Below are 26507 nucleotides of genomic sequence, written 5' to 3'. Positions count from 1 at the left end.
CTCATCCCAGGCCTCTGCTTCTTAGTTCAGAAGTAGACTTCCTGCCTCAGTGGGCCTTTCAGAGCCAGGTGACTAGATGCAGGACAAAAACCATGACAGAACAAATGGGTCAGATGGTTGGACTTTATGAAAATAATGTTTAGTCTCCACATAAATATGCAGACTGCCTCCTACAGCATGAAGGGTAGGTCCATGTTCTTCTCACCCGTGCCCACGTAGATGTAGCCATAGTTCTTGGAGCGGGGAGCATGGTAGAAGGTGAGGCCTGGCCAGAGCAGGCTGCGCAGCACCACCAGCCCGTTGCCCCTTTCCATCTGGATGCTCCAAGACCCTGGAGGGGACAGACAAGAGTTGAGACCTGGTGCTGAGGTGCCATTGTGTTCCTGGTTGCCAGTCATTGGCTGCTCATTGTGACACAGTGGGGGAGATGACTCACCAGCCATCAAGCTAGGACTCAGAGTGGCTCCTTTCCCTTAAACTAGAGTAAATCCGCTTGAGCTCTAAGATGAATGAGACAGCCAGGGCCTCCCACCTCAGTGGTCTTCCTAAATGCTGGTAGGTGTAGCCATGTTTGAGAGGGGACATCAGCCCTTGAGTCTTCCCTGTGGTACTCCAGACAGCAGCTCAGACCAGGCCTAGCTATGCAGCCAGAATGACTTGGCTGGAAGGACCTGATCCAGCTCCAAGGGAGGGGGCCGCTGTGTGGGAGGAAGGAGCCTGGGAAAATCGCCTCTGGATGCAGATCTGGGCTTCTATTCCCCTGCGCACCGAGGCCTCTCCCCCAAACCAGCCACAGCCCTGCTCTGGGCCTTGCCAGGAAGGCAAATAACTTTTGCAGGTTTTGGTGCAGGACCAACCAGTTATGCTCTGAGGGCTGTTCCAGCGCCTTCATCAGTTGCCAGCTCGGCCGCTGCTGGCTCCCACCACACAAGCTTCCCACAGCCTACCTCCAGCCATGGCCCACCCTGGTCACTCCACACCCAGCAGCTTCACAACTCGGTCCCCACCCTCTGGGGGCCACCCTGCATCCAGGAAGCTCATCCCTGCATAGCTAGCCGCCTGCCCAGGTCAAAACCAGAGCTTTCTGAAAGCATGGGGGTCTGCTGCCCGTGGTCCTGACTCAGCCACGCACGGGACAGTGAGGTGAAGGCTACCCATCCCGTGAGGCTTGTCAGTGCTGCAGTCCACAGTGACACCATTAAGAAGGGATCAGAGCCGGGTGTGGTGGCGCACACCTTTAATCCCAGAGGCAGGTGGATCTCTGAGTTCGAGGCCAGCCTGCTCTACAAAGGACAGTCAGGGCTATTACACAGAGAAACCCTGTTGTGAAAAAAGGGGATCAGAACATCCTATGTGACAGACCCTGGCTGGTGCAGCTCCTGGCTAACAGCTGTTCTCTGGGCACCTGAGAACCTTGGTGGCTTTCTTAGTCACAAGTCTCCAGAAAATATTGCTTGAGGGGACGGACATGAGGATGGAGTATGACAGAACAAAGTGTTCCAGGTCCGCTGTGTTTGGTCCTTGATAACAAACAGATCCAGGAATATACTGTTGTCTAGCGTTAGTTACCCTACCAGGACCCAGAGCATCATTTGTACAGCTTTCAACAGAGACCTAGTCCCTCACTCTTGGAGCCCACAGCTACACAGGCTCCCTGAGATAAGCAAGACCAAACTGATTGCTCTGCCCACCCAGGAAGGCTAGCTTGCAGTTTTTCTTGCCCAAGTGCTAGCCTAGAGAAAACAGCTTAGGGTCTGCCCCCAACTCCACCACCACCAAATACCTCTCAGTTCAGCCAACAACACGGTGCCATGGGACCCCTCACACCGGCATGTCTGTTCACCTCTTGCTTCCAGGAGATGGGGAATAGAACCTGGAGTGAGTGTCCCAGGCCCAGAAACATGGGTAAACTGAGGAAGTTAAATACAGAACCGGAGGAGGACAGTGCCAAGCATGCCAAAGGGTGATGGCTGAGTGGTAGTATGCCAGGGAGCAGCCTCCCGCCTTCCCTTACATTCCTGTCATGCTCCTGTCCCTGGCTCAGGACACGCATAGACGTCCTCTCTCCCCCCATCAGTCTGTCTCTGTCTCTGCCTCCCTCCCTCCTTCTCTCTCCTCTCCTCTCCTTTCCTCTTCCCCTCCCTCCCTCACTTTCTCTTTCCCTCTCTCCCTCCCTCCCTCTCTGTCTCTGTCTCTCTCTCCTTTCTCCTTTCTCTCTCTCTCTCCCCCATCCCACCTCCCTCTCTTTCCTCTTTCTCTCCTCTTCCCCTCCCTCCTTCCCTCTCCTCCCCCCATCTCTCAGTGTGTCAGGAGACATGTAGCATGTACCTGACATTATCCCCTTCACCACTGTCTAAAGCACAAATATGGGAAAACTAGGCCCAGCGAGCTACAGTTGTCCTTTGAAGATAGGAAGCAGCCTGTTGGTGCGGTTCACAACCCAGAATCTCTCCCAAGTCTCCTCAGACCTGCCTTCCTGTCCTCCTTTCCAAAATACCTGTGCCCTGAGGCTGGGGAGAGGCGCAACCCCGAGACTCAGCAGCAGACCCTGTACAAGGCAGAAGCTCCCAGGTTTCCCAATGCCAGGGTCTTACCCACCTCCCTGGTGTGGAACCCCAGGCTGGAGGGAAGTGATCTTTACATCCTCCTGCCACCCAGGAAGAAAGGCTAACACAAAGGAGAGTGAGGGTCAGACTCAGATGGAGCTGTCAGGGGCAGCAAGTGGCCTAAGCCTCACTAACCAGCGGCCAGGGAGGACTGAATAGAAGGCTCAACAGTTACAAGCACAGACTACTCTTTTTTATTATTGTTATTATTATTGTTGTTGTTGTTGTTATTGACAGGGTTTCTCTGTGTAGCCTTGGCTGTCCTGGACTCACTTTGTAGACCAGGCTGGCCTCGAACTCACAGAGATCCACCTGCCTCTGCCTCCCCAGTGCTGGGATTAAAGGTGTGCACCAACTACGCCTGGCCAACAGGCTGCTCTTTTAGAGGACCCAGGTTTGATTCCCAGCACCCACATGGTGGCTTACAACCATCTGTATCACTAGTTCCAAGGGATACAGTCTCTAACTGGCCTCCATGGGCATCAGGCATACACGTGCTATACAGATGTACATGCAAGCAAAATACTCACACATAAAATGAAATAAGGAAGATGACCACGGGTTCCTGGTGGGAGAAGCCACCATCCCCCTTACCTCAAGGTAGAATCACCCCTCCTAGAGGATGGGGGTGGAGGAAAAAGGCACCCCTGGGGTAAGCCTCCAGTTTAAGTAAGCAACGGGTGGCAGGGCCCCTGATCACTTCTAAAAGACTTAGTTAAGAAGAGGCATCTGCACACACATCCTAAGGTTCATATGCTCTAATCACTGTCTCTACAGCAGCTTTTAAAGGCCAAGTCCCAGGCTGCAGGCCTCTTGCTGCCCTCTGCTGCCCAAACTGGGCATTTGCACCGAGTGCTCGTTTTTTTTTTGACCCTCCCTGCCAGCTCCACCCCCACCGCTGGCTGCCTCTTCTGAGAGCACAGTCCTCTCTGCTCCTGACACCTTTCTAGTATAACTTCCGTTTCTCATCCTGCCTCAGTTGCTCTCAAACCTTCCTGACACAGGAGAGTTGTCTTTCTCATTCCAAGGGCACCAGAAGGGTTTGGCGCACAGCAGCTCCTTCACGCTCTGCAGACAGAGTGAAAGGTTAAGGAGTATTGCGTGGCAGATTACCACTGAGGAATCTGGCTGCCTGACCCATTGCTCCACCTGTCTTCCAGGTGCAAGCCAAACCCCACCCCTCTAGACAGGCGTGGTGTCCCAGGGGACTCCTCCGAGCATTCTTGTCCCCACTCTGCAGCCTGGTCATCCACTACCATCTGCCAGGCAGCAGAGCCACCTAGCAGCTCATTCACGTCTCTTGCTAGAAGAGCATCTGGAAGGAAAACAGTTGTGTCTGAAAAGGGAGCTCCATCCCAGCCCTACTCACCCTCCTTCTGTCGCCAACTGGTCCCAGAAGCCACCTACACACCACTGTAAGCCCACATTCAGGGTGACTTGGCTCGGGTGCCCCCATGTGGTGGAACCCTAGCACTGCAGTGGCCCTTAGACCACCTGAGGGCTTGCTTGCCCTTCTCTGTCCGCCTGTGCGCATTGCCTTATGATGACAGGCCTTCCTTCAAACCTGCAGCTTCTCCTACCAACGCTTTCCAAGAACTCCTGGGCCTGAGTGTGTCACCACCACCCAGCTCTTCTACACACACACACACACACACACACGTATATGTATATGTATATAAAATCTCCGGGTGTGGTGGCGCACACCTTTAATCCCAGCACTCGGGAGGCAGAGGCCGGCGGATCGCTGTGAGTTCAAGGCCAGCCTGGTCTACAAAGTGAGTCCAGGACAGCCAAGGCTACACAGAGAAACCCTGTCTCAAAGCATAAACAAACAAAAAAGTGTGTTTGTGTGTGTGTGTGTGTGTGTGTGTGTGTGTGTGTGTGTATTTAAAAACCTCTGACCTCTTATACATGCAAATCAGGGCTTTTGGCTAGGTAGGATGGCCCATGCCTTTAATGCCAGGACTCAGGAAGCAGAGGCAGGCAAATCTCTATAAATTCAAGGCCAGCCTGATCTACGGAGTGAGTTCCAGGATAGCTAGGACTACAGGAAGAAACCCTGTTCCCCCCAACAACAACAACAACAACAACAACAACAAAACCAAGAATAGCAAATAAGATGATGATGACGATGAAATAAAATGAGGGCTTCGTGTAGCTGAGGCTGGCCTGGAATTCACTGTGTGCGCAATGATGACATTAAATTTCCCATCCTCCTGCTACATAATGACACTTTGTCTCAAAGAAGAGGAGGAGGAGAATGCTTGTTACCAGAGGTGGGTTGGATTGAAGGAAGGAAGTATGGGGTTATGTCATCAGGGGACACAGGAAATAGAATAGCATGAAGATAGGAGGAATAAACTTAAGAGGTCTATTATAAAACATGGTAACCATAGTTAATGATGACTATATATACACACATACATTCATATGTATATGCGTATATGTATATATACACATATGTGTGTGTGAGTATACACGGCTATATAAATACAGATACATCTCACATAGGGTTGTGCACTGAGGTCCAGGTGTCTGAGTCCAGGGATTACAGGTCTGCACCATCACAGTTGGCTTTATATTATACTCCTGGGAAATCAGTGATAGCAGACAACTGTGCTCCTTGGGGAAAAAAAGAACTATCTGGGGCCTAGAGAGATGGCTCAGCAGTTAAAGGCACTGGCTGCTCTTCCAGAGGTCCTGAGTTCAATTCCCAACACCTATCTGGCAGCTCACAACCATCTGTAATGGAATTTGATTCCTTCTTCTGATGTACACAAAAACAGAGCACTCATATACATAAAATAAACATTTAAAGAAAACTCTGAAGCAATGCATTTGTTAGTCAACTAGACTGAACTATTTGACAATATATATATACTTTAAAACATCATAGCGTTCATGATATATATAATTCTATCCATTAAAGAAAAGAAAATTGAGGTCTTTTTGTTTGTTTGTTTTTGGAGACATGGTTTCTCTGTGTAGCCTTGGCTGTCCTGGACTCACTTTGTAGACCAGGCTGGCTTACGAACTCACAGTGATCCACCTGCCTCTGCCTCCTGAGTGCTGGGATTAAAGGCGTGCGCCACCACCGCCTGGTGAAAATTGAGGTCTTTAACTTCAAATACAGTGGGGGCAGGGGATCATCAGCTAAGCCTGGCGCCTGAGTCAGATGCCTGGCACCCACAGGGTGGAAAGAGAAAACTGTCCTCCAGCCTTCATGCACGTGCTATGACTTACACATGCAAATACATCCACCAAAAATCTTTGACTTAAAAATAGCCAGGTGTGGTGGTGCACACCTGTAATCCCAGCACTCGGGAGGCAGAGGAAGGCAGTCTCTGTGAGTTCAAGGCCAGCCTGGTCTACAGAGTGAGTCCGGGACAGCCAAGGAATACAGAGAAACCTTGTCTCGGAAAAACCAAGCCAAACAAGCAGAAAGCTAGAACACATTAAAAATTGATTGGAATAAGGCTCAGGAGTTCATTAAAAATAACAATCTGCAGCTGGGCGGTGGTGGTGCACGCCTTTAATCCCAGCACTTGGGAGGCAGAGGCAGGTGGATCTCCATGAGTTCAAGGCCAGCCTGGACTACAGAGTGAGTTCCAGGACAGCCAGAGCTGTTATACAGAGAAACCCTGTCTCAAAAAATCAACCAAACAAACAAACAACCAAACAAATAAAAACAATCTGCTAACACCTCAAGAGGCACTGAGCTACTTACTTCCCTCCTCCCCACTGGGCAACGGAAGTGGAATATACAAGACCTTCAAGAGGTCACTGGTGAGCCACCAGTGCCTGCCCAGCTTCTCAGTCCCAGCCTTCGAGAAGGAAGGTGGGTGGGCTGGCCTGCTGCTCTGCCCTGAAGGTCAACCCCACATCTCAAAGAAAAATGGCTTGTTACCTTTGGGGATGTCATACTCCAGGGAGTCCAGGAAATCCAGAGATGGGTCCAAGTTTGACTTCTCAAGCAAGGTCTTGTTCTTCAACTCAATAGCCTCCCTGAAGTGGAAATAGGAGCTCAGCTTCTTGATCTCAGACATGGGCAGGCCTGGGAAGAGGAGGCGGGCCAGAGAACAGTCAACCCAAAGGCTCCTCTCTAGCTGCATGGCCACCAAAGGGAGCCGGCTGCTCAAGGTCCTGCCCATCAGACAGATAACCCAAGCCAGAGAACAGAGCGTATCCCCTCAGCCCATGCTTGACCCTGGCCCAGGAAAGCTCACACCGCCATAGACACTTCTGCCCCTCAGGGTCCAGGGACTGATAATCCGTTCCCGCTGTTTTAACTGTCAACTTGACACAACTTTATCACTTGGGGAAAGAGGATTTTTTTCACCATTTTTTTATATTTTGGGGACAGTCTCACTACGTAGCTCTGGCTAGGCTTGAACTTACAGAGTTCCTCTTACTTTCTGTTTTTCTGTATTCCCTAAGCCAAAATATGTATTCACTAAAAAAGAATACATGTTTTAGAATCTATTCCTAGGGAAAAAATGTCTCTGCCTCTAGAGTGCTGGGGTTAAAAGCATGAGCCACAATGGCAAGGTCTTTTTTCCCCCCACATTTCTGCATTTTATTCCCACAAGGCAGCCAAGATGAAGCTGAGCTGGGCACCACAGGCCTCTGGGCCTTCCTCCAGTGGGGATGCACGCCAGATCCTCAGGACTGCCCCACCAACAGGCTGGTTTGCAGGCAGACCATCATGAGTGCCGGGGTGGAAGGCACCAGAGGTCACAGGGCGGGGGGCTCGGTAGGGTCACACACTTGTGGGCTAGAGATAGCATGGTAAGTCCTTCTCTATCACCTGGGGCTCCTCCATGGGACCATAGCGCTTCACCACGCAGCCGTTCTTGTCAATGAGAAGCTTAGTAAAGTTCCATTTGATGGCATTTCCCAGCATGCCCCTGCCCTTGGGCTGGACTTTCATCCATTTCCACAGTGGGTGGGCATCATCCCCACTTACACAGATCTTGCTGTACATGTCAAACTTGACATTGTAGCCTGCTGCAAACTCCTTGATTTCTTGATTACTTCCGGGCTCCTGCTTCCCGAACTGGTTGCAAGGGAAGGCTAGGATTCATAAACCACACTCCACATGTTGGGTATGTAGATTGACTACCTGAATGTAGTTTACGTCGGTTTTGCCTCATTGCGAGGCTACGTTGGTGACGATGCACACGAAACCCTTGTACTTATCCCGGCAAATCATGTGCCCGTCGATGTCCTTGGCTGAGAATTCGTGCATGGAGTGCACACAGCGCCAATCATCACGGGATGTGCACATGTGCCCAGCAGGCCAGGCACAGCCAGAGCCCCGCACAGCAGTGCTGGCTTCAGTAAGCGGCTCAGAAGGCCCCAGTTCATCCGGGAAGGTCGTAATAAAGAATTATCTAGCAGTGGCTCTCAGCCTGTGTGTTGAGACTCCTTTGAGATTTAATGACCCTTTCAGAAGGTCACATAGCAGACATCCTGCATAGCAGATATTTACAATACAATTCACAACAGTAGCAAAATTATAGTCATAAAGTAGCAATAAAAAGAATTTTTATGGAACTGGGTCACCACACCATGAGGAACTGTTAAAGGGTCACAGCATTAGAAAGGTTGAGAAGCACTGACCTTGAGCAGGTTACAACGGGCATGTCTATGGGGGGAATTACATTCAGTGTAAGTTGCTGTGGAAAGACCCAGCCTACTGTGGGCAGCACCATTCCCTAGGCAGGGGTCTCCGAGCTGTAGGAAAATAAAGAAAGCTAGCCAAGCACAACGCAGGCAAGCGAGGAGGTGTGTTTGTTTGTACTCGTTCCCCTCTGCTCCTAACTGACGTGACTAGCTGTCTCAAGCTCCTGTCATGATTGGCTGTGCTTCTTTCTGTCAGCAATAGAATGAAGCGAGGGCACCAAACAACAGCAGCAGACCAGCAGGCCCACCCTCCTCGGGGCTGCAGACACAGCCACTCTTCTCCAAGAGGGGCAGAGCCCCTGGTCTCCCACATCTCAGTCAACAGAACCTTAGTATCTCCTGCTCTGAGAAGATCCACACGGAACGCACCTTCAAAGGTCCGATTAACCTGGGCGACTCCAAAAGGGGTCTTGAAGAAGGCGCCTCGAGGGATGATGGCCACAGCCTTGTCGATCTGGTCAATGATGGACACCAAGCGAGTCTCTTCCTTGATTTGGACCTGAGGAGACAGAAGAGGAGCATCCTGCCAGGGCACTGTGGCTGCTCATCCCAAGTACAAAGATGGAACTCTGCGTTTTCCCCATCAGAGGAGCCTGGGACCTGGTTGTGCTGAGTAAGCATCTCTCTCCCCCCAACAGACCTCCGTGGGGGGGGGGCGTGTGTATGTGGTGTGTATATGTGGGGGGTGTATGTGTGTGTGTGTGGTGTATGTGGTGTGTGTGGGGTATGTGTGTGTGTGTGTGTGTGTGTGTGTGTGGTGTGTATATGTGGGGGGTGTATGTGTGTGTGTGTGTGTGTGTGTGTGTGGTGTGTGTATATGTGTATGTGTATGTGGTGTGTGTGGTGTGTGTGTGTTGGTGTGTGTGTGTGTGGTGTGTTTGTGTGTGTGTGTGTGGTGTATATGTGTGTGTGTGTGGTGTGTGTGGGGTGTGTGTGTGTGTGTGTGGTGTATGTGGTGTGTATATGTGTGGTGTATGTGGTGTGGTGTGGGTGTGTGTGTGTGTGTGTGTGTGGTGTGTTTGGTGTTGTGTGGTGTGTGTGTGTGGTGTGTATATGTGGGGGGTTGTATGTGGTGTGTATATGTGGGGGGTGTATGTGTGTGTGTGTGTGTGTGTGTGTGTGGTGTGTATATGTGTGGTGTATGTGGTGTGTGTGGGGTGTGTGTGTGTGTGTGTGTGTGGTGTGTTTGTGTGTGTGTGTGTGTGTGTGTGGTGTGTATATTGTGGGGGTGTTTGTGTGTGTGTGTGTGTGTGTGTGTGTGTGGTGTGTATATGTGTGGTGTATGTGGTGTGTGTGGGGTGTGTGTGTGTGTGTGTGTGTGGTGTGTTTGTGTGTGTGTGTGTGTGTGTGTGGTGTGTATATGTGGGGGGTGTATGTGTGTGTGTGTGTGTGTGGTGTGTATATGTGTGGTGTGTGTGGTGTGGTGTGTGTGTGTGTGTGTGTGTGTGTGGTGTGTGTGGTGTGGTGTGGTGTGTGTGTGTGTGTGTGTGTGTGTGTGTGGTGTGTATATGTGGGGGGTTGTATGTGTGTGTGTGTGTGTGTGGTGTGTATATGTGTGGTGTATGTGGTGTGTGTGGGGTGTGTGTGTGTGTGTGTGTGTGTGGTGTGTTTGTGTGTGTGTGTGTGGTGTATATGTGTGTGGGGTATGTGGTGTGTGTGGGGTGTGTGTGTGTGTGGTGTATGTGGTGTGTATATGTGTGGTGTATGTGGTGTGTGTGGGGTGTGTGTGTGTGTGTGTGTGGTGTGGTGTGTGTGTGTGTGTGTGTGTGTGTGTGTGTGTGTGTGTGTAGATGGTTCAGTGAAAGTGCTTGCAAGCCTGATTATCTGCACCAGGAACATGTAAAAAGCTGGATACCTGGATACAGTGGCACACATCTGTGCTCCAGCAAAGACAGAACTTGCCAGAAGCTCAAGAGACAGCTGGGCTAGAGCAAATAACACAGCAACAGAAACAATAGAGACTTGCCCTTAAAAAATAAAAGTGAACTGGGCATGGTGGCACACGCCTGTAATCCCAGCACTTGGGAGGCAGAAGCAGGTGAACTCTCTGAGTTTGAGGCCAGCCTAGTCCACAAAGCAAGTCCAGGACAGCCAAGGCTACACAGAGGAAGCTGTGTCTCAGAAGATAAAAGATTAAAAAAAAAAAAAGGAAGGTTGAGAGCGCTGGCTGTTCTACCAGAAGACCAGGATTTGATTCCCAGAGCTCTAGTTCCAGGGGTCGGACAGCCTGCCCATCAGATGCACAGACCTTACACTAAAGCAAAACACCCACACACATAAAATACATTTATTTATTTACTTACTTATTTATTTTGGTTTTTCAAGACAGGGTTTCTCTGTGTAGCCTTGGCTGTCCTGGACTCCCTTTGTAGACCAGGTTGGACTCAAACTCACAGAGATCCACCTGCCTCTGCCTCCTGAGTGCTGGGATTAAAGGCGTGTGCCACCACGCCTGGCGTAAATTTCCTTTTTTAAAGTGCAAGGAGAAAACTGACTCCCAAAAGTTGTCCTCTGACTTCCATACTTATACCATGGGATATACTTGCTCAAACATAAAGACACAGACACACAGACACACAGACACACAGACACACAGACACACTAACAATAATAAATAAAAGTACATATACAATTCATATGTATGAAAGTAATCATGCTCCCTGTATATTATTTGGATAATACAGAAAAACATATCAAAGGGAATGAAAACTACTCATTTCCCTACCCCCCAATCACTAACATATTGATAGCTTCCTTTTATCCCTTATTTTTTATGCATATACTTGAAGTAAAACTGGGGTCACAGTTTATGTAGTACCACTCCTTTTTCTTTTTCTTTTTCCCCCCAGACATGGTTTCTCTTTGTAACAGCCCAGGTTGTTCTAGACTTCATTTTTAGGCCAGGCCGGCCTTGAACTCCCAGAGACCCACCTGCCTCTGCCTCCCAAGCGCTGGGATTAAAGGTGTGTGCCACCACGCCTGGCTAGAACCACCCTTCTTTAGGCTTGACATCACCAAGCATTTCCCCATAAGGTTATTAAACCTTACACAGGTGATATTCCACCGCAGTTCACATCAGGGCCAGCAGTAATAACGGGAGCGGGTGGGGAGGCAAGCGGTGTTGGATGCGGAGACCTGTGCACAGAGGTATCCGAAGTCACAGAGCTGCCTGTCGTATGCCTGACAAAGGGAACTAACATTCAGATCGTCCCTGGCCCAGGGTGTGAGTGACCTCAGTGACTCAGCACATGCCTGCAAGAATAAGCACAGCTGTCCTAGCTATCCAGAAAGAGAGCCTCGGCGCAAGACCGTGCGTGTATCTGGTGTGGCCGCCCCGAGGGTCCATAGCCTAGACACAGACTCTCAACATCACCCACGCTCAAAGGCAAGGCTGGGGTCTGAATTCCTGTTTGGCTTCGCTTCAGAACGTGGGCTCCCGACTTATTGACCCAGTGGCATTTCTAGGAACTGGCCCTTTAGAGAAAGTGCACACGTTGGAAATGACGTCGGTCCAAGGCCACTTGGCATGACCGTTTGTCAGGGCTCAGTCCTGGAAGCTACTTTCCATGAGTCAGATGTTGTTTAAACACAGGTGCATTCACACATTGGCACAAACCCCCGGGTGGCTGGTGGGAGTGCTGATAAGAGAAAGGTCTCTGAAAGATAAGGGCTCATAAAAAAGAGCAACACACAGGGCCATGGACACACCACACTGGGTCTTCTGGAACTAGAGCTATAGCTAGTTATGAGCCACCATGTGAGTGCTTAGGCTGAGCAGGCCCTCTGTAGAACATAAAGTGCTTTTAACAACTGAGCCAACTTTATAGGCCCACACTGCCATTTTTTCGATTTTGTCTAAAAGGAAAAAAAAAAGCATATATAGGTGGCAGGGGCTGGGGGGGGGGGGTAGGTTACTTGGCACTGGTGTCTGGAAATAGCATCCCAGTCTTTAAAATGGAGTGAGATCCCCGGCCGGGGTGGGGGATGGGGGAGGTCAGGGGCTTCATGGGAAAATGCAGGCTTGTGCTGCAGGGTCCAAGCCTACACCCTTTGAGCTCCTGGAGGGCAATGAGGCTTCTGATGCAAAGAAGACTCTGACTAGACAGGGACACGTGCTAAACAGTTACATAGTGTTCCTGAGAAAAAGGGTTTCCCTGGCCTGCAAGCAGGGAAGAACGGAAATTGTATTGCGTTTCTTGCCTGTGCCTGTGACTCAGGAACCATGTGATGTATTATGTAGTAAAATTAAGATTAATCCAGAAGGCTGGCCAGATGGCTGTGTGGGTAATGGTACTTGCCACCAGGCCTAATGACCTGGCCTCAAGCTTTCGAACTTAATATGGAAGAGAGAACTGACTCGCACAAGTTGTCCTTTACCTCCATGGGAGAGCCTGACGCCTCACAAAAAATAAGTGAGTCAATGGCAGAGTGCTTGCCTGGAATGCATAATCTCATTTGGGAGGCAGAGGCAGGAGGATCTCCGTGAGTTCAAGGCCAGCCTGATCTACAGAGCGAGTTCCAGGACAGCCAGGGCTATACTGAGAAACCCTGTCTCAAAAAAAAAAAAAAACAGAATAATAATTAATAATGATGATGATAACAAAAATATCCACCTGTATACACATTCCCGCTCCTCAGGACAGAGCTCGGGGGAGCCCTCTCTCCAGCCCCATGTGAAGGCAGGCTTTACAAGAGCTGCCCTCCCCCCCTCCCCCACTCTCTCTGCTCTGCCCCTCAGGTCTAAGCTCCAGGGTCCTCTTCACCTGGATGGCAACGCAGCACCTTCGCAGAGCCATCAGGACTGGCACAGGTGCAGCAGCAGTGCCCCTGCCACCCTAGGGGTTCAGGGCACCCTGGGCAGCAGCGGCCGTGACAATAGATAATCACAGCGGGACTTGCTCTTGTTTCTACTGGGCTGGAATCCTGTTCTCGTTATGTGTATGGGTGTTTTGCTTGTACCAGTTGCGTGTCTGGTGCCCACAGAAGTCAGAAGAGGACACCGGATTCCTTGGAACTGGAGTTACAGACAGTTGTATAAGCTTCCATATGGGCCGGGAGGTGGTGGTGCACGCCTTTAATCATAGCACTTGGGAGGCAGAGGCAGGTGGATCACTGTGAGTTCGAGGGCAGCATGGTCTACAATATCAGTCCAGGGCAGCCAAGGCTACACAGAGAGACCCTGTCTCGAAAAACAAACAAACAAACAAAAAAAACCAAAAGAACAAAAAACAAAAACAAAACAAAACAAAAACCCCAAAAGCTTCCATATGGATGCCGGGAGTGGAAACAGATCCTCTGAAAAAGCAACCAGTGCTCTTAGCCACTGAGCTGTCTCTCCGGCCCTGAAACCTGGTTCTTGTGTTAATTTAGTTGTGGGGCTGTGGGGTGCTAGGGCATTGCCTGTGGTGCTCGCTCACATATCCCCCCATTGTGTGACCCTCAGCCATGACTGGCACTTGTTCGTCTCCTCCCAGCAGCCCCTGCAGCCCTGCACTTACCACCACTTCCTCGTCAAAGACCTTCTCCCCCTCGGTCACCTTCTGCAGCTCCGTGTGTTCGTACTCATGTGAGGGGTCCCCCATGAAGCGGCCGCTCACCACAGCAATCTGTGTCGCCATCTCCTCTGTGGCAGGAGGCAGGAGGCTCCACTCTGTGCAGTTGAGGCTGCCAACAACATCCGCATCACCCTGGACTCCAACCCCCTCGCACCCTGCACCCACCGCCTTCCCTTCTCACAGCGTCAGGCAGCCAAGAGCTTTGAAACCACCTTCACCTCAGGACCCTTCAAAGTGTGTGCACTACGGTCCACCCTAACATTTGATACACACTCAATTTGATGTGCTTTTCACCTGCTTTAAAATATTTTATTTTCGCTGGGCGTGGTAGAGCATGCCTTTAATCCCGGAGCTCAGGGAGACAGAGGCAGGTAGATCGCTATGAGTTCGAGGCCAGCCTGGTCTGCAAAGAAGTGAGTCCAGGGCAGCCAAGGCTACACAGTGAAAGCCTGTCTCGAAACACACAACCGTCTACATGGTGCCCATGCTGGTCTTGAACTTGTGTACTCTGCCTCATCAACCAGAGTAACTGACACTGTAGCAGGGTGCGTGTCACCTCATCCAGCCAACGCTGTTTCCTGGGTACACAAGCGTGCTGGTTTGGAGGCCAGTGTTTAGTCTAATAAAGTGACAGTTGCTCGCATAGTAAATAGGGAAGGTCCAAGTTCCTACGATGTGCCCAACTTCAGAGAGAGGGTAGCAGCAAAATCCCCAGCAGAAAGGCCTGGCTTGCGACTAGAATTCATTTATTTGCTTATTTAATTTTCAAGTCGAACCATGAAGAGCTTTAACGTTTAGCTGCTCCATCCTCAAGTGCTTATGAAGTCGAAGGCCACTCTGACCTCCATGACACCTTGTTTATCAAAGGACTTACAATGAGCCGGTGGCAAGTGTCCTAGTTAGGGTGACTACAGCTGCGACGAACCACCTTCACGCGCTCCGTCACAGTCTCTTTCCAACCGCCTCCATCTCCTCGGCTGTTTTCCCCTTCCAAATCCTTGCCCCCGACACTGCTGAGGCGGCGGAATGCTCACCCCACACACAGGCGAGCAGACCATCTGCCCGTCAGATCTGAGCATGCTCTTGCTTATACCCCATCGGCGCCCCCTGCTGGCCTGTGGACAGAGTTCCCACTCTTCTCCAGTCATGCTGCCTCTGTCAAGCTCCCTTCCTATCCCAACACTCAAAGCCTCTGGGCAGCGTGCAGGAGGTTCCTCTCGCTGCTAGCTGCAGGGAAGCGCTCATTTTTTAGAACCCAGAGCAATGGCTCCCTGATTACGTTTGTTTAGTTTATGTACACCTGGGATAGCATTTTTTGAGACAGGGTTCTTCAATTTTTAAAATTTTATTTTGTGTGTATGGGTGTTTTGCCTGCATGTATGTACACGCACCTCATGTGTTCAGTGCCCTAAGAGGTCAGAAGAGCGTGCTGGATGCCTTGGGACTGGCGTTATAGATGGTTCTGAACCACCATATGGGTGTTAGGGATCAAACCCCAGTTGTCCAGAAGAGTAGCTAGTGCTTTAAGAACCGAGCCATCTCTCCAGCCCCAACACAGCAGCTTGTAGCCCAGGCCTGGCTTCAAGCTCCTTGTGTATCTGAGGTTAACCTCGAACTCTGACCCTCCTTCAATACCGGTGTGATGCCATGGATAGATAAATGAAGTCTCCAGATACCCGCAGCGTGAGTCCTTTATAAGGGGGTAGGTTCCCCCTCATCCTGGGGAACTCAGAAAGAGGCTGCGATGGTCCTATGTGGCAGAGCCTTACACACTGCAGAATTCCCCCCAGATCTTTCCCTACTTCATAAGTCTTATGCTTCCAAGAGCACCTCCCGCTGAAGAGCCCACGGCTCTAGTACAAGCCCCAGAGCGCATGACTTCTCCAAGACAAGCCAGCCCACCGCTGGAGCCTGAATTCTATACCAGGCCTCCTTCTCTAGGACTTCTCACTGTGCGCCTGCTCAGTTTAGCCCTCTGAAACACGCATCTACACCAGTTTTTCTCGCTCCTTTAAGATGACAACGTTGCCTCTCTGGACCCTGTCTAGCCACTTTCCCAGCCTGTCACAATCCACAAGACCTTCACGATTCTGTGACATCCCACTCCCCAAGCTCTTCAACTGTCTGTTTCCCTCCTCAAGCCCAGATCTTCCTGCTCAGGTCCTGCCCGCCCACCTCTCCCAGGCGTAGCTGCACCCACCACCCTTGGGTGTCCTCCTGCAGCCTCGCATGCCACAGGGTAGCCTAACCTGTAGAGCGTCTTGCGTGGCGCAAGCTGGTCCTCACTCAGACCCTGTGCGATGTAGTAATCAGCGACAAGGCCGAGAATGCGGCCCCAGAAAAGGACCCGAGCGAAGCGGTAATCACGCTTAACCAGCATAAGGGACGTAAGCAGCGAGGCCCGACGGTCTGGGCTAAGTCCCTGTCCACTGCCAGACGCCAGCTCCAGCGACAACAAGAGGCTGTCGGCATCCATAAGAACACCTCTCTCTTGCAGGCTAGTCCGCCGGTTAGGAGCCGTCTCCATGGAGACGCCGAGCCCCACCCCTCAGACAAGCAGGAAAGAAAACCCCACCCACTGGACCGCCTATCTCCCGCCCTTTCCTGGAGCCCGGGAATATGCCAACCCTTCCCTGCAGTCCAGACTCCTGCCTTCTGTGTTGCAGCACGCCTTTCCTAGTGGAAGGGCCCGCACAGCTCCATACAGGCACTCCACATTAAATCCTCCACTTGTGCACGATAGGGACTTGGGAAGAAAACAAAGCCCGAACAAGGGCACTCGCTGTATTATTTCAACCCGGGGAATACCACCGGAAGCTAGGTGTCACTAAGTAGGCTCTACCCATCCGTCCTCTCCAGCTTTCACCTGAGAGCTCTGTGCTTAACTCCAGGACTAAATGATTAGACAATGAAGTAAAATATGGGACCACTCCTTGGAAAGGGATGTAAAGGGTGACATTCTCCAGGGCTTGGTGGAAAAAGAAGCCACTATAGACGATGCATGCCTGCCAGCTACACGACACATGCATAGAGCCTTGGGCCCCACGACTGTTCAGACTGAAATGGTAGCAACAGACAGAAAGCCACAGCCACACACTGTCCACAGACTAACCTAACCACCGCTACGTCACATCCACTATTGCAGTCCCCAAAGACGAAGCAACAGGGTCCTCCCCAGGCTTGTTTCAGGAAAGCTGGGCTTTGCTACAGACTGACCTTTTTATCTCTGGATTCCTCTGGGGAAGACTCATCAAGTCAGAATGCTTGGGACCTCCACTCCGAACCCATAGGGAAATTAAGTGTCTAAATAGCTCAGATAATTACTTTGTTTCCATTGCCTGGGACTGGGCATTGCTCCCCGTGGCTTTGCTTTTCTTTCTTTCTTTCTTTCTTTCTTTTTTTTTTTTTTTTTTTGAGACAAGGTTTCATCGTGTAGCCCTGGCTGTCCTGGACTCACTATGTAGACCAGGCTGGTATCGAACTCACAGCGATCCACCTGCCTCTGTCTCCCAAGGGCTGAGATTAAAGGTGTGTGCCACTACGCCTGGCTTCTTTTTTGGTTTTTAGAAACAGGGTTTCTCTGTGTAGCCTTGGCTGTCCTGGACTCACTTCACAGACCAGGCTGGCCTTCAACTCACATCCATGTACCTGCCTCTGTGCCACCTTGCTCGGCTTCATCATGGTTTTTAAAATGAGTATCTGAAAGCTGACCTGACCATCTTTTTATTTCAAAATGATGTATAGTTCCCATTCACAAATTCCCTGCTCTCTGTCAGAGCCTCTCCACCATTCCCTGTCCTGCTTTGACACTATGACCCAATTCTTCTGTAAAGTGCTATCAGACCCAAAACAACCAACAGTCTGGCTGAGAGGAGACTTCAGGTGAGCTCAGCCCGGAACACAGCCCAAGCACCTGGGTTTCACTGATCCTGGGTTTGCTCTATCAGTGATGGCTTCCACATGAATTACCAGAATCTGAGGAAGGGGGGCCTCTTGAAGCTTTGTAACCCGCCCATTTAGCACAGGAGCAAGCCGTGGCTATTCCAGAGAGAAATCCCACTGATGTTACACCACAGGGGACAGTGGCCTCTGCAGGCGGGTTGAACAGGTTTGGAATTCACGCTTCACCACTTAGGCCAGTGGTTCTCAAGCACTGCAGCCCTTGAACACAGAGCCTCACTGTGGTGACCTGGGGGTTCCCTTAAAGTTATTTTCATTGCTACTTCACAACTGTAACTTTTCTAGTGGTCAATCATAATGTAAATGTCTGTGTCTTTCCAATGGTCAGGCAACCCCTGGGAAACTCGCAGAGCGGTTGAAATCCGTAAGCTGAGAATCACTAACAAGCAAACTAACTTGCCCAAGCCTCGTCTTTAAAATGGGACAGTAACAGACACAGATAAGTTAGCACTAAATAATGTGTATAAGTGCCTTTTTCCTTTTTTGAGATAGAGTCTCTTTATATAGCCCTGGCTGTCCTGGAACTTCCTGTGATTCAGGCTGTCCTTGAACTCAGAGATCTGCCTGACTCTGCCTCCCAAGTGCTGGCATTAAAGGTGTGTACCATCCCACCCTGCCTTGTATATAAGGGGTTTTTTTGTTTTGTTTTGTTTTTTCCAGACAGGGTTTCTCTGTGTAGCTAAAATGGGGGGTGGTGGCACACACCTTTAATCCCAGCACTTGGGAAGCGGATCGCTGTGAGTTCGAGGCCAGCCTGGTCTACAAAGCGAGTCCAGCCAAGGCTACACAGAGAAACCCTGTCTTGAAAAACAAAAAACAAAAACAAACAAACAAACAAAAAGAGTCTAGGACAGTCAAGGCTACACAGAGAAACCCTATCTGGAAAAACAAAAAGACTTGGCCTGGTAGCCCTTAATCCAGCAGAGGCAGGGAGATCAGGAGTTCAAGGTCATTCTTTGCTACATAACAAGTTCAAGTAACACAGAACTGTCTCAAAGGCAGGTTCTTTGTTTTTAAGATACAAATATAAAACCTAGTATATGTGTTACTATGTTTCAACCATCAGGGTGACATTCTGTCCTACTTGCTGCCAGGAGTGAGAGGAGAACCGTTTTTTGACAAGAGCATTGGCAGGAGCCATCAAGCAGTGGAGAAAGGCCGGACAAAAGCTCTAGAACAAGTGGGGAGCCTGATCCCACATCCCACAGGCTTATGGTGCCAAGCGACGGCAGTGCTAAACCCATCAGCAGGCGACTGCAGGAAGCCTGAAAACTTCCTTTGGTCCTGACTGACCACCACCTTTTTGGAATAGGCCTGTGGCTCCTGCTTTCTGAACTAGAATCATCTTGGGGGGGGGGGAGCAGGAAGTCCTCCCCACATTCCTGCAGCACACCCACTTATAGTCTACCACAGAGCAGACTGTCCTTGGGCTCTCACAGTGAGTAGCCTGCCGAGCCAAACTCCTTACCTGGATTTTGACTTCTGTAAAAGTGACCCCTGCTTTGAGCATATAGAATTTAAGGATCAAAGACTAACCCATATGGGGCAAGAAAGAATGTTGGTTAGAAGTTAACTGATGAGAGAGCTCCAGTCCTAGTTGTTATCAACCCACTTCGAGAACCTTGTCGAAGTCACTTAAACGTCACAGACTGGAAGTAATAAAGAGGAAAAAGTCATGAGCAAAAATCATGGAATTCTTGAAATAGAACAGGCCCAGGCTAAAACAAACATGTGCTGGTCACAGAGATGCGCACCAGCAAGCAAACCCTGAAGACAATGAAGAGCACAAGTCTGAGGCTAGCCTGGGGTACACCTTCAGTGCCTGGACTGTAACTCCGCTGACACAGTGCTTGCCTACCATGAATGAGGCCCTGGATTCCAACCCAGCACCAAGTAAACCAGGCATGGCTGCTCGTGCCCAGGATCCCTGGTCAAGATCATCCTCTCCTATTCCTCACACTTTCCCCAAAACAAAATCGCAAAACAACAAGAAACCAACCCTCAAGCCTCAAGGCCAAAACGTCTAAGTCAAAAGTCTTAGGAAAATTTAATACAACTCTATTCACCTCATATATAAATTCATGAGTTACACCCATGAACTGGTAACGGTTCTGAAAAGTCATAGCACAGGGCAGAGAAGGGCCTCCTCCATGAGAGTCTACTGACCCATCTTTGCTTTCCAATCACAAACAGAACCACCTAGTCCAGGGGCTTTTGGGAGTCAATCATTGATTCAGGGACTTTGCTCGATGATTATCAGATGATTATCCCAGTCACAGCCTTGCACCATCAGTCACCAGGAAGTCTGGGGAGGAGAGGCACACAGCCAGGACACAGCCTCCTCCCTCACCAGAAAGCAGCTTCAGTCCCAAACAAGAGATGGGTGGGTGGTACCACAGGGGGAGAGAATTCAGCCAGCACCCTTATTCAATTATTCATGGAAGCCTTTAAGTGTCACTGGTGCCTGGAACCAGATGTAATCCTCTGAAGCCATGGTTGGGATGGAAGGTCGGCCACAGGACAGCGTCACAGTGAATTTGTGGCCCCGGCTGGGCACTCGGTAGTTGAGCTTGGGTCGAAACCAATCTTCTCCACAGTCACGGTGCCCCTGTACCATGACAATAGTACCCATGAGGGGAGGAGCCTGCAGCTCACTAAAGGCATCGGCTAGGAAGATAGCTCGGAAGAGACGCCGCAAACAAGAGGCCGTGTTCAGACTCTGGTCCACACTGAAGGGGGCCAGCCTGGACAAGTCGAGTTCGTAGAATTCCTTAGGGCTGAGGGCATTGCCTCCAAGCAAGATCAACACTCGCGGTACTGGTGTTCGGGCAAAGAAGTCTTCCAGGTGACTGAGGACGCTCTCTAGTTCTGCCAGAGCCTGCTGACACTTCCTGCTGTTCATCTCAGAGGTGACCCGAGGTTTCTTCCTTGCTGTGTCCTCTGCCTGTCAAGACAAAGCACCACGAGGGGAGAAAAGAATACAGTGGTGGGCAGGATGAGGTGAGTGCGCTTTGGAGGAACCCCCATGGGGTTATGTAGATAAACTGACATATTGGGTTTTTATCAGAAAGAAAAGACTGGTACTACACGCAGGAGGGCACCTAAACACAGGCAGTGGAAACAGTTGGAGGGTAGTGAGATGGCTCAGCAAGGAAAGGGGTTTGCTCCCCAGAACCCAAGTAAAAACAGGAAAGAACGAATGGCTCCACAAAACTATCCTTTGACCTTTACCTGCACGCTGTGACACATGTATCCATTCATGCATACATACAACCAGGAAAAAAAACCAAGCATAGTGTCATATGCCTTTAATCCCAGCACTCGGAAGGCAGAGGCAGGCAGATCGCTGTGAGTTGAAACCCAGCCTGGTTTACAAAACAAGTCTAGGACAGAGAGACCCTGTCTCAGAAAATAAATAAATAACAGAAAAAACAAGCAGTAAAAGACTTGGTGCAATTTTTTGTTGTACAGGGAGTGTAAAGAAAAGGGTGAAGTTTAGCTGGGGGGGGAGGGGGACCAAAAAACAAAGCAAAAAAAGGAATGAGAATTATTTGGTTTAATGAACTGAACACAGCAACTAGAACACATGGTTGTTGAGTCTGGAGAGATGGGTCAGTAAAAACACTTGCTCTGCAAGCACAAAGATCTGAGTTCAAATCCCCAATATCCAGATAAAAAAGCCACATCCAGCATTATGTAGCAGAGACAAGCAAACCCAGAGAGCTTGCTGGTCAGGCAGCCTAAATATTGTTTCTGGTTCAGTGAGATTGTCCCTAGGCAATGGGATGGAGAGTGGCACATACACAACCATGAACACACATGCAGCCTTTTGTTGGTGTTGGGCTTTTTGGGTTTTGGGTTTCTGTGTAGCCTTGGCTGTCCTGGACTCACTTTGTAAACCAGGCTGGCCTCGAACTTAGAGATCCACCTGCTTCTGCTTCCCGAGTGCTGGGATTAAAGGTGTGCGCCACCACGCCCAGTTTTTAATACATGCTTCCCCCCAAAATACTGAATAACAGAAAGTCAGTAAGGTATGGAGAAAAAGAGTGAGTTAAAAAGAACTCTCTGTAGAGAAAGAACTGAATAATATACAATATGGCCAAAAGCCGAGGAAGCTGCAAAAGAACAGATGGTCCCGGCACCAAAGTGTGTGTGTGTGGGGGGAGGGAATTATGAGCTGAGAGCTGATCAGCACCTGTAGAACAGGAACACCAAGTCCACATTGCAGACCCCTAGACAGTATGACAGTACAGGCACTGCAGAAGGCAGGGCAGCACTGAACAAGAACCTGTGTGAGGAGATCTTCCAGGGAGAACTTTTCTTTTTCTTTCTTTCTTTTAACAGAATTAATTTACTTTTTCTTGTAAAAACTCTTATGCAGTAGCCACAGCTGGAGCCTAGGTCCTCTGAACAGATACTCTGGTGTGGGTTTTCACATGATAGGTGAATTCCTGATAAGGAGACTTGGTGAGCACAGTTTCTTTCCAGAGATCGGGTGTCAGGTAGCTGTAGGTCTTGGAAATGGCATCAAAAGTGGCCTTGGCAAAGTTGCCCAGGGTGGCAGTACAGCCCCTGGCTGATGTGTAGCAGTCATCAATACCAGCCATCATCAGTAGCTTCTTGGGCACAGGAGCAGAGACAATGCCAGTGCCTCTGGGGGCAGGGATGAGACGCACCAAAACAGAGCCACAGCGGCCTGTCACCTTGCACAGAACAGTGTGTGGCTTGCCAATCTTGTCCCCCCAGTAGCCTCTCTGCATGGAAAGCTTGGCCAAGATAATGGCCCCTTGGATGGCAGTGGCTACCTCCTTGGAGCACTTAACACCAAGACCAATGTGATCATTGTAGTTCCCAATAGCCTTGACCTGGTCCACCGGCCAGCCTGTGTCTGCTTCTGCACTGGCATGACCTTGAGAACCTCATCCTTTAGGGATGCGCCCAGAAAAAAGTCAATAATCTCGGATTCCTTAACGGGCAGGGAGAACAAATCCTCCAACGATTTGATCTTCATGTCCCTAACCAGGCGGCCCATCTTGGTGACAGGGATCCACTCCTGGTCTTCGGCTTTACCTCTATGAGTCCTCCTGATCCTGGGCCCCTGGGTCCTCCTGCTACACTGGCGTCATCTGTCATTTGGTGTTTTCACAAGGAAGAAGCTTCTTTTTCTTTTAAAAAAATTATTTATTCCTATATTTTTATTTTGTGTGCATTGGTGTTTTGTCTGCATGCATATCTGTATGAGGGTGTCAGATCTGCTGGACCAGGAGTTACAAACAGTTGTAAGCTGCCATGTAGGTGCTGGGAATTGAACTCGGGTTCTCTGGAAGAGCAGCGAGCAGCCAGCGCTTTTTTCTTTCTTTCTTTCTTTCTTTTTTTCTTCTTCTTCTTTTTCTGTTCTTCCTTTTTTTAGTTTTTTAGTTTTTCCAGCTAGGGTTTCTCTATGTAGCCTTGGTTGTCCTGGATTTACCTTTGTAGACCAAGCTGGCCTCGAACAGAGATCCGCCTGCCTCTGCCTGCTGAGTGCTAGGATTAAAGGCGTGCGCCACCACGCCCAGCTCAGGGAGAACTTCTAGGTTTTGTTGTTGTTGTTTGCTTTTCAGACAGGGTTTCCCTATGTACCCCAGCTGTCCTGGAACTACCTATCAAGACAAGGCTAGCCTCTAACTCAAGAGTCTGCATGTCTCTCTCCTGACTGATGGCATTAGGTATCAATCTGGCCCTCCTGTATGATTCCCTCATAAGGCTCTGGCATCAGAGAGTGGTTTATGCTGAAATAGTCACCAGACAGAATAAAAATTCCCAACAGCAAACAGCAGAAGCCAAAAGAAACAAAAAGAGAATCTGGAAAACACTTCAAGGAGCAAGAAGGGGAATGGGAGGGACCCTTAAAAGAAATAAATAAGAGACCCAGGCAGTGGCGGTGCATGCCTGCGAGGCAGAGGAGCCAGATCTCTGAGTTCAGGCCAGCCTGTCTACAAAGTGAGTTTCAGGACAGCCAAGGCTACACCGAGAAACCCTGTCTCAAAAAACAAACAAATAAACAAAGTAAGAGTACGTCATGGTCCTAGGACCAAGTTGAAGTGGGAGGAAGATTGAAATTCACAACCCACTTGGACCATGAGATGGCTCAGGCACTCGGGAGGCAGACACAGGCAGATCTCTGAATTCAAGGCCAACCTGGTACAGAGTAAGTTCCAGGACAATCAAGGCTACACAGAGAAACCCTGTGGGGAGGGGGGAGAAGAAAGAAAGAAAAAGGAAGAGGAGGCGTGGGGGGGGGGGATTATTAGAATCTAAAGTCTACAAAGTTTCCCAAGAAAATACATTAAAACAAAGCAAGGGGGGCTGGGGGGGGGGGCAGACGCAGGTGGATCGCTGTGAGTTCAAGGCCAGCCTGGTCTACAAAGCGAGTCCAGGACAGCCAAGGCTACAGAGAGAAACCCTGTCTCAAAAAACAAACAAACAAACAAAAACAAACACACACACACACACACAAACAAGAAACAGGTGAAAACGTGGGGAGAGTCAAGCGTGGGGAAATTGAAGTAGGCAGATCTGAGACCAGCCTAAAGTGCATAATGAAATCCTGTTTCAGAAAAAAAGAAAAAGGGCTGGAGAGATGGCTCAGTAGTTAAGAGCACTGGCTGATCTTCCAAAGGGTCCTGAGTTCAATTCCCACAACCACGTGGTGGTTCCCAACCATCTATAATGTGATCTGATGCCCTCTTCTGGCCTGCAGGTGCACATGCAGGCAGAGCACTATACATAATAAAGAAAGAAATCTTTTTTAAAAGACCAAAATCATGATGTCTTCATACAACACATAATAGGAAGAGTATCAGAAAAAGAACAAGAGAAAAAAAGAGCCACAAGAAGGGAGAAAACGAGGCAAGGAGTCCTTTGCAAAAGGCCTAGACGTCCATGGAAGCTGAGGACTTCTTTTTTTTTTTTTTTTTAAGATTTATTTATTAATTAGATATAGTGTTCTGCCTGCAGGTACACCGGAAAAGGGAACCAGATCTCATGATAGATGGTTGTGAGCCACCATGTGGTTGCTGGGAATTGAACTCAGGACCTCTGGAAGAGCAGACGGTGCTCTTAACCGCTAAGCCATCACTCCAGCGCCCTCCACCCCCCAGGATTTCTTAGACGGCTTTTCTACTTGCCCTTCCTCTAAGAGCCACAAAGTCTTCCCACCAATTTTCTCCGATGTCTGCGCATACCTGGGGAGAAGACTTTCGGTAGAAGTGCTTTAGCTGCTCGTAGGGCAGAGGGAGCTGTTGGCGTTGGTACATGACATGCTTTAGAAGTTCACAAGTAAACTGGCAGCAGCCTTCCTGGCTCACGGGCCCAGGAAACACCACCGGCACCAAGCCTCTTGGGCAAAAGGACTCCGAAGGATTGGAAGGTTCCTGGGCTGACGTGATGACCGGCTCGATATCTACCTGGGGTCCACGAGTTTCTTCTGACTTCTCATACCAGTCTAAATCTAGTCCGTGGAGGAAAGGGTAAAAGGAGGGAGGGGATCAAAATAAGTGTCAGTCTTCTCGTTTAGGGGGCACGTCGGCAGACAACCCTAGGAGACCTAATTCCGGCTTGGGGCGGGGCGGTTTAAATGACAGCGGGGTAGGAGGGGGCTTTCGGCAGAGTCTAAGGTTTCGCTATTAAGTGTCAAGTGGGGACCAGCACACCCAAAGGGACACGACGGGAAAAACAACTCCACCCAGGGCGTGGGAGTGACCGACCCGCAGAGACAGTGCGGACTGGGACACTGGGAACCAAGGGGGACAAGGAGGAATGACGGCGGAAACGCCAGCCGCTAAACGCATCTGGGGAGGTAGCAGCAGAAAAGAAACGGACCCCAAGATTATGGATCCCACTCCTTACTGGGGGCATCAGCAGGGGACATCTCCGACAGAATCTCAGGCCAGGAAGTAGCCATCGCGACAGCCAGCTTAGTCGTCCTGCGGTTAAAACAGACGCCGCGCCGAGCATCATGGGAAGCTTAAGCTCCACTTCCGGCTCCTAGCAGCCGGAAGGGACTCAGCGCAGCCGCCGAGCGATGGAGGTTGGACTCTGACGAGTTGAGCCACACCCAGGCAAGGGATCGCTGGGCTCTTCCCACTTACGCGACCCAGGCAGGCGTCCTCTGGGGCTGGGCCTGCCTTCCTAAGTGCTCGCCCATTCGCTCCTACTCCCTGCGCACCTCCACCTCACTGACCCGTGGCGCCTATTTCATGCCGGGCCCTGTCCTAGGTGCTGGAGATTCAGCCACGGTCAAGCCGATTTCCGGCCCTGTTCTCAAGGGGCGCATTGTCTGATCTGGCCACATGACCCAGAGCAGGTTGGGGCAAGGTTAGGTTACGGAAAGGGTGGTCCCCAGAATGTGTGTTCTGTGACTCTGAAGTTAGCGAGATAACAAGATGACCGTAGTGAGATTTTGAGAGACAACATTCTCTGCTCAAGGACTAGAAGTTTTTTAGCAGACTGGTGGTGGCTCACTCGGCGCTCAGGAGGCAGAGGCAGGCTGATCTCTTGAGATCCTGGCCAGCCTGGTCTACAGATGAGTTCCAGGGTAGCCAGGGCTACATAGAGAAACCCTGTCTCAAAAGACCAAAAACCAAACCAAACCAAAAACAATCATTTTAATTTACATTTTGTAAGCATAACCTTTACATATATACTTTACAGTATAGAAATC

General features: G+C 50.1%; 2 protein-coding genes and 1 pseudogene across 2 annotated transcripts; all 3 read right to left on the bottom strand.

The window, feature by feature from the left end:
* Positions 1-112: 112 nt before the first annotated feature.
* Positions 113-16405, bottom strand: Rsph9 (radial spoke head component 9). Its single transcript, XM_051152899.1, has 5 exons — positions 16096-16405; positions 13790-13955; positions 8661-8790; positions 6514-6660; positions 113-331 (listed from the first exon to the last, which is right to left on the bottom strand). The coding sequence occupies exons 1-5, from the start codon at positions 16371-16373 to the stop codon at positions 171-173; spliced, it is 882 nt and encodes a 293-aa protein (XP_051008856.1). The 5' UTR covers positions 16374-16405; the 3' UTR covers positions 113-170.
* On the bottom strand, positions 7374-7973 carry LOC127195480 (phospholipid hydroperoxide glutathione peroxidase-like; annotated as a pseudogene).
* Positions 16406-19911: 3506 nt separating the features above from the next.
* Mad2l1bp (MAD2L1 binding protein) lies at positions 19912-25855 on the bottom strand. The gene is made up of 3 exons (XM_051152898.1): positions 25694-25855; positions 25030-25295; positions 19912-20750 (listed from the first exon to the last, which is right to left on the bottom strand). The coding sequence occupies exons 1-3, from the start codon at positions 25746-25748 to the stop codon at positions 20238-20240; spliced, it is 834 nt and encodes a 277-aa protein (XP_051008855.1). The 5' UTR covers positions 25749-25855; the 3' UTR covers positions 19912-20237.
* Between the last annotated feature and the right edge of the window lie 652 nt (positions 25856-26507).

This window comes from Acomys russatus, chromosome 11 (genome assembly GCF_903995435.1).
Source record: "Acomys russatus chromosome 11, mAcoRus1.1, whole genome shotgun sequence".
Classification (NCBI taxonomy): Eukaryota; Metazoa; Chordata; class Mammalia; order Rodentia; family Muridae; genus Acomys; species Acomys russatus.
This window is presented reverse-complemented; position numbering and strand designations above follow the sequence as displayed.